The sequence below is a fragment of the Ostrea edulis genome, chromosome 6 (assembly GCF_947568905.1).
Source record: "Ostrea edulis chromosome 6, xbOstEdul1.1, whole genome shotgun sequence".
Lineage (NCBI taxonomy): Eukaryota > Metazoa > Mollusca > Bivalvia > Ostreida > Ostreidae > Ostrea > Ostrea edulis.
Window position 1 is genome coordinate 57,965,784 of NC_079169.1, and position 7,347 is coordinate 57,973,130.

At 35.4% G+C, this 7,347-nt stretch overlaps 1 protein-coding gene across 1 annotated transcript; it reads left to right on the top strand.

Moving 5' to 3' along the window:
• The first annotated feature begins 5,302 nt into the window (after window positions 1-5,302).
• Window positions 5,303-6,878, top strand: LOC125647563 (60S ribosomal protein L15). The gene is made up of 4 exons (XM_048874280.2): window positions 5,303-5,394; window positions 5,675-5,851; window positions 6,227-6,363; window positions 6,461-6,878. The coding sequence occupies exons 2-4, from the start codon at window positions 5,680-5,682 to the stop codon at window positions 6,764-6,766; spliced, it is 615 nt and encodes a 204-aa protein (XP_048730237.1). The 5' UTR covers window positions 5,303-5,394; window positions 5,675-5,679; the 3' UTR covers window positions 6,767-6,878.
• The last annotated feature ends 469 nt before the right edge of the window (window positions 6,879-7,347 follow it).

The window sequence follows — 7,347 nt, forward strand, 5'->3', positions numbered from 1 at the left end:
ATTACATAATGTGGTATGCTCACCAGATGGCGTGAGTGTAATCGATATCTTCTATTTTTGAAGAAAAATATTTTCCTTTTTTTTTTTTTCTATTAAGGAAGGCGTTGTTAACCAAAAGAAGTATAATTTAAATATTATATCTATTGAACCTCAACAATATTGCTTATTACATAATCATAACCAGGCATCATTGTCTCTAGTGTTGATGATGAAATATTATTATACTTTTGTGTAAAAGTAGATGCTAATAAATGTACATTTGTATTATATGCATACTACATTTAAATGTTCTTTTGCATCTAACAACAGCTAGAAGATAAACTTCCAAAAACCTGCATGTACATGAAAATATACATATACATCTGTTTATACACTACCAGTTCTTTTACTGTTTTTAAAAATAAACTTTCCAAGCAAACATAAAATTTCTTTACTTTCATTATTCAAAATCCATATAAACACCATGCAAGCTTAATGTGTTACAACTCAGAAATATAAGTATTTATTAATTAAAGGGACATGGACACGATTTGAGCAGAAAATTTTCAACTTTTAATGTTAAGGATACTTTGCTTACGTATTTCTAATGGTCAGCAAAAATTTGAATGTCAGTTGTCGAGGTACATGGGAGATACAGAACTCACAACTCTTTGTTATGTAAACAAGGCTAATGCCATGTTTTTGTTTACACACATGTACGATAATATACAAGTAATAGTTCGTTTATCTAAAAGCATATTTTTCAATTTACAAGTTAATTCTGAACACAATCAAATAGTTTCTAGTGTTTAGCACAAATCATTTTGCTTTAAACATGCTATTTTCTAATAAGCAATCTATATGTAAACAAAAACATGATACGAGCCTTGTTTACATAACAAAGAATTGTGCGCTCTGTATCTCACTTGTAACTCAAAAACTTATATTCAAACTTTGGTTGACCATTAGAAATACTTTGGTTAAGCATTTTAAACAATGAAAGTGGAAAAATATAATTTTCAGTATTCTTAATGTTAGTCACTGTAGTTTCTCAAAAGCAAGCTTATTTATCGTTTGAAATCAGGATTATAAATTGATCAGCAGCCATGTTTCCGGATGATCGTAATATATACTACGGGCATCGGCTTGTACACAGTAAACGGTGTCGTGGCCTCTTCAGTGCCTGTAGGTAAGAAATAAATGTATTGTAGTTATATAACAATAGAAGCATTAGAGTAATATTTTGTTATTGTCGAGTATGCAGAAAGTACACCATGCTTTCATCCTAACTTATTGACTGATTATTAAGGAGGTATACTTCACCAGAGAAATTTGATGTAGATGAAAAGTGGAGGATATGTACAACAATATTTTGAAGTTGAACATTTTCAAATTTACTTTAAACCCCTTCTGGATGCGAACCTGCGACCTACAGTTCACCAATCGGTATGCTAACCTACTGATCTACAAATCAAATATTGCTGGTATTGATATTTTCCTCCATTTTTTTTTTAGAGGAAGTCAGCCATTATGACGATGTAGAGTACTTCCTTAAGATATATATGCCCGTAAGATATATATGTCCGCCAGAAGTCGTTGCACAGTCAAATAGACCAAGGTTGCTATCAAATGATAGATTACGAGTCGAGTGCTCTTGATAATATACTGTACGCACGAGTTAATATCTCGAGCACTTGAGAAACAAAGTCGAGCAAACAAAAATTTATTTTGTGTCCCATCGAACGTAAGAGTTCAACAAAAGGACACAATTATTGGCGGGCAACTCAGAAATCGCGTATTAGCTGCAGCGATTGAAGGTGTTGCATGAAATATTATACAGTTATTTCATGTATCCCCAGGAAACAGTGAAATCTTTTGAGGTGGTGTGGAAGACTTCATGAACTTTCTGTTAAGATGTATAATAATTTTGTTGTTTGTTCTCCCACGACATATTCGATAAGTGTGCACTCGTGTAGAGGCGTTGCCATCATTAGGTAAAGTGCCACAAATTTTGATCTATACGCACGGTGTTTACAGCATTAGCAGTGACGGTTCTATATCGTGCCAACGTATGCCGCGACACGGGACCTCTCGTCCATTTCTAAGGTTATTTTCGAAAGGCGGTCTACGCTTGGTGAAGTAACAGTCACTGCCTATGTTAAACGTTTCTAGAGATAAAGGCTTAGATCGCGGAGCCGGGATCGAGACTCGAACCCACCGTCGGCCTCTCGGTTGCAAAGCGAGCGCCAAATCCACTAAGCCACCGCTATATTAGGAATGTAACACACTTTCTATTTTTCTTTCTATAGCAACCACCATCCATTTTTTAAAAATTACCCAAAACAAAAAAAATCAGGTGTCATTACCAATTTTGAGTATGCTGAATCCAATTCTGAATTCCTTTTACTCCACTTCCTTACAGAAAATGAGGTATAGTGTCTTAAACACCCCTACCGTCAGGTTGTCAAAAATTGAAAATGTTCCATTTCACATTAAAAAGTGACCTGAAAGTTATTTCTTGAAATAAGGCATACAACAGAAAAGGAAAACAATTAATACTAAATTGTTCCATGAACATTCTTAGTTGTTTTGGAAAGAATATATCTCACCTCTGGGCCATAGCCTAATGAACTGATGAACAGGAGCAAAAGTAAAATTAATAGGAAAACTGATTTATTAAACATCAGCAAGTCTTTTCCGATAACTTCTGGTAGAGCTGTCGGGGGGGGGGGGGGGGGGGGGGCTGAGTTGCATCATTATCAGAATTTACCGAAACAGTGGACTCTCTGGCCAGTCTGGGGGCTGAGCTAGTTGCATCAGAACTGACAGAAGCAGAACTCTCTGGTCAGTCGGGGGGCTGAGTGGTATCAGAATCTATTATTTATTTATTTTTATTTTTTCAAAATTCGGAAATTTAAAAACTGCATGATCAGATTTTTTGTAACACTAATAATCAATGTCCCTTTATTGCGATGACTCTTCAAGTACAAACCATGATATTAAAAAAAAAATGAAATGAAATGACAGATAAATAAATAAAATACTTGTAAGTTACTTTATTTATCTGTAAGTAAGTCACTAATTAAGTGTAACTAGTGGCAGTGCAACTTGCAAGTGAAAATTGCATCATCTGTAGCTTATGACCCCTTTTGCCTTGCCTTGTAATTAATATTGTTGAAAATTTGGCAAATAGCATTTTTAACCCCCAGTCCATACCCCACTTTTCTTTAAACTTTAAAAATCCAGCTAATTCAGTGAGGAAGAAATGTCACTACCATATTTCGAATTTCCTCTAGACTATTCAAATTAAATACCGCACTGCTATCAGTCACAGATTGACACTGGTAGGGGTATGGGGACCTGGTCTGCGAGTGTGATGGAAAAGATTCTGATGAAAATAAAGATTCACACATTATTCAGAAATGTATAAACATTGTATTATTGTATACCACCGGTACGTTGTGAGTACGTTAATAATGGGAGTTATCTTTCCTTGGATATCTAAATCAATCAAATACTATATGAACACGGGCAATTATCGTCCATGTTTGACCTCAGTATAATTTATTCATGCATAAAATGTATTAATATGTCACTCTTTGTTGCGTATTTCACCGTTAAGTAAATGTTTACATATACTTGCTCTGCTTAATCGCTTCAATCTCAAAGGGATTTTCTGGAATATGCCTAATCACGTGAGATACGCTAAATATAGCTATTTTAGATCCGAACGATCAACTTCGCATCATCCGTAGGCTCTAGGTTTATCCATACTAGCCCGTAAAAAATAGGGTGGAACCTCGTCCCACTTTTCCTGTAGAAATAAAAATAGAACATGACGCGCCACCTAGCGAGCGTGGTTGTTGCTACTTTCTATTCAAATAATTATATATTTGACATGTATCTATAAGTTTAATTGAAATATCGATCGCTAGCGGCGACATTTTGTCGAGCGCTCGCGATATTGCGTCGATCGAGCAAACGAGATAATAAATCCAACATTCGAGTTATAGCACATGCACGAGATAGTATTGCTTGTGCATGAGATAATATGCCACGCAGTCGATCGAAATATGAAATCGAGGGAATGAAATAATAGCACGAGCGCACAAGGAAATCATGTCGAGCGCACGTCATAAGATGTCAAACGATTGAGATAATAAGCCGACCGCTAAACAGAATTTTTGCTTAGTAAGAATATTTTTTGTGTCCTAATTATACCAATATAGACAACAGATAATATGTGTACACTATACTACGATATGCAATATACATTGTCTAGATATTTAAATTGCGCGAATTAAAAAAAATCATAGCTTTATTTGGTGGTCGTAGGATTTCTATTTATTAGATGTTAGATATGAAATATACAAACAGAAATATTGAGCGAAGTAATTTAAAAAAAATAAATAATAGATGTAAAATTTATACATTCTTTGGTAGAACTGGGATTTCTTACACAGGCATCTGATTAGCTGCAATAATGTAGCCCTCTCCTATTTGTGTGTGTGTGTGGGGGGGGGGGGGGGGGCGAAAACATCAGAATAAAAAAAAATCGGATATGGCTATACATTATTGCAGCTAGCACCTGATCTATTCATACTACTACCCTCCCCCTTTCTGATTGTTTTGGGGGGCGGTGATAATTTCTCCGAAATGTCTGGAGTCCCTGTCTATCCCATCCCAATTTCGATTTACCGATAGAATTTAAAGCCAGTCCCTTATAAAGCTTACGAAAAGCGTGAAACAATTACATAAATCGGATATTGGGATGGGATAGACAGAGAATTCACATTCACACATTTCGTAGAAATCACCCCCCCCCCCCCCAATTTAAAAAATAAATAAATCCCATACTGTGAGTTTTTATATATACGGCATAGCTAACCACGTATGTACCTCATCTTCTCCTTCTGTCGTTTTCCCCAACTTAATAAACGTGTTTGTAAACATGTCGTAGACAATTTGTGATAATTATTAACTATATATAAAGCGAATTTAATCATGCAGTCACGTATCTAAAACATAATAATTTTGCACAGAAGGGAGATACATAATCCAATAGTATAGTAACATTAGGTAAATATTCAAAGAAGCGGCTAGAAGAAGAAAATACTAGATAGTATTCCATTTTCATTCATTTATATTTCATATTAATTTATTTTAACGAATTACTATGACTCATTTGACAAAGTTGTAGTAATTTACAATGGGAAGGAAGAGATGAGACCAAATTTAAATCACATATTATAAAGTTACCTATCTCACAATTTTTCAAAAATGTAAGCTCAAGTTTTAATGAACCGAAAAAGACAAGTTGCTTGGCCTTAAATTATTTGGAATCGGGATCGAGGTTGACGTACAGAATTCTCGCGAGATTTCTGCCTCTTTGACGTAAGCAGGATCGAGAAGCAGGTACGATGTTTTCGATTGTCGATACAATCCATGTCCATCTTGACAAATCTGATTATCTAAGTTTGTCAACGCGATCCCATTTTTCTAATAAACTTATTTCTATGTATGTAAACATACTTTAGTTTGAAAAAATGATGCAGAAGTCCATTTATAGCTGTGAATTAGATGGAGGAAATTCGAACGATGCATGATCGAGTAAATTGTACAGAAATTTTGTTTGTGAATTTGTATTGTGCAGTCTCTGTGTTTTTAAATATGTAGTATTCTGTCTCTATTACAGAAGCAATGGGTGCTTACAAGTATATGCAGGAAATCTATAGGAAGAAGCAGAGTGATGTTTTGAGATTTCTGCTGCGTGTTCGCAGCTGGCAGTACCGCCAGTTGTCATCATGCCATCGTGCACCACGACCAACTCGACCAGAGAAAGCCCGAAAGTTAGGATACAAAGCCAAGCAAGGTATCTATTTGATGCTCTTTCATTGAAAGAATATATTATGACCTAGACAGCTTGATTGAAGAAACTTCAAAAGCTATATCACAGAATTTGATTCCCCAAGTGCAACACAATTTTCTGGTGTAGCCTTAGCGTTAAACATGGATTGAATTTTTTTGGAGGAAGATCCAATCGTAGGACTTGGATATTGGTGGAAACACATCAGCTTTTAGTTTGGCTAAAGAAACATGTTTGCTAACAATATATATAAATTGAGATCATGTCTATAAGAAGTTCATGATGAAAAGTTTGTATGTCATCTTTGAAAATGTATATAACATATCATTATGTAATGTTATGTTCAATTATCATAATTGTCATGATCTGAATTCATTTTAGGTTTTGTCATCTACCGAGTGCGAGTTCGACGTGGTGGCAGAAAGGTCCCTGTGCCGAAAGGAATTACTTATGGTAAACCTACAACTAGTGGTGTAAACCAAAAGAAGTTCCAAAGATCTCACAGATCTATTGCTGAGGTAAAGCAATGTACTGTAACATTAGTATTGCAGAAAACTGAATCAGTTTTCCTTGTATGTAATTGTAGAAAACTGATGATGATAACTTTGATTGCAGGAGCGAGTTGGAAAAAAGTGTGGTGGACTGCGTGTGCTAAGCTCTTATTGGGTGGCACAGGATTCATCCTATAAGTTTTATGAGATCATTCTGGTTGACCCCTTCCACAAGACCGTTCGTCGTGACCCCAAGCTACAATGGATCTGCAATCCAGTACACAAGCACAGGGAACTGCGTGGTCTCACCTCAGCTGGCAAGATGTCTCGAGGTCTGGGCAAGGGACACAAATTCACGAAGACTATAGGAGGGTCACGCCGTGCAGCATGGAAGAGGAACAATTTGACAAAAATGCGCAGAAAGCGTTAAAACAAATTTTTCTTTTATTTTCCTTTTCCATATTTTTTCTCATCTTAGAATGAGCAAATCTCTATGTGAGTTTTATTGTCTTTGGGCTACGGAATAAACACAGAGAATTAAGTTTCAAGTCTTTGTAATTTTTTAATTTTAACAGGCAGACAGCATATTGTCTATGGAATTTCTAGATTAAATTTCAAGTCTCTCACTCTGTGATGGCTGAAGTTGCTCCTTTTCTAATTTCATGGATAGAAGAAGAGTAAAATTTTATTTATGTACTTCATAAATGGCTCCACTATCCTCTGACAAAGGCATTTTTATGATTACATGCATGAAAATGTAAGAATAAGAGGTACATTAACCATTAGAGCCCTTCTTGATTTGTGTTGGCAATGGCTGATGGATTGGAAAAGGCTCTTGTACATATATTTTGTAATAAAAAGAAAGTGATATATGACTATTGGGATGTACCTCTTGGAGGTAGAACACTTTATATGGAAATGTGAAGAACCAGTGACCTCATTTATGTTGTGGTCAACTTTATTGATATGTGCAGATTGCATACAAATGTACTTTCAAAACTTCCCATAAGA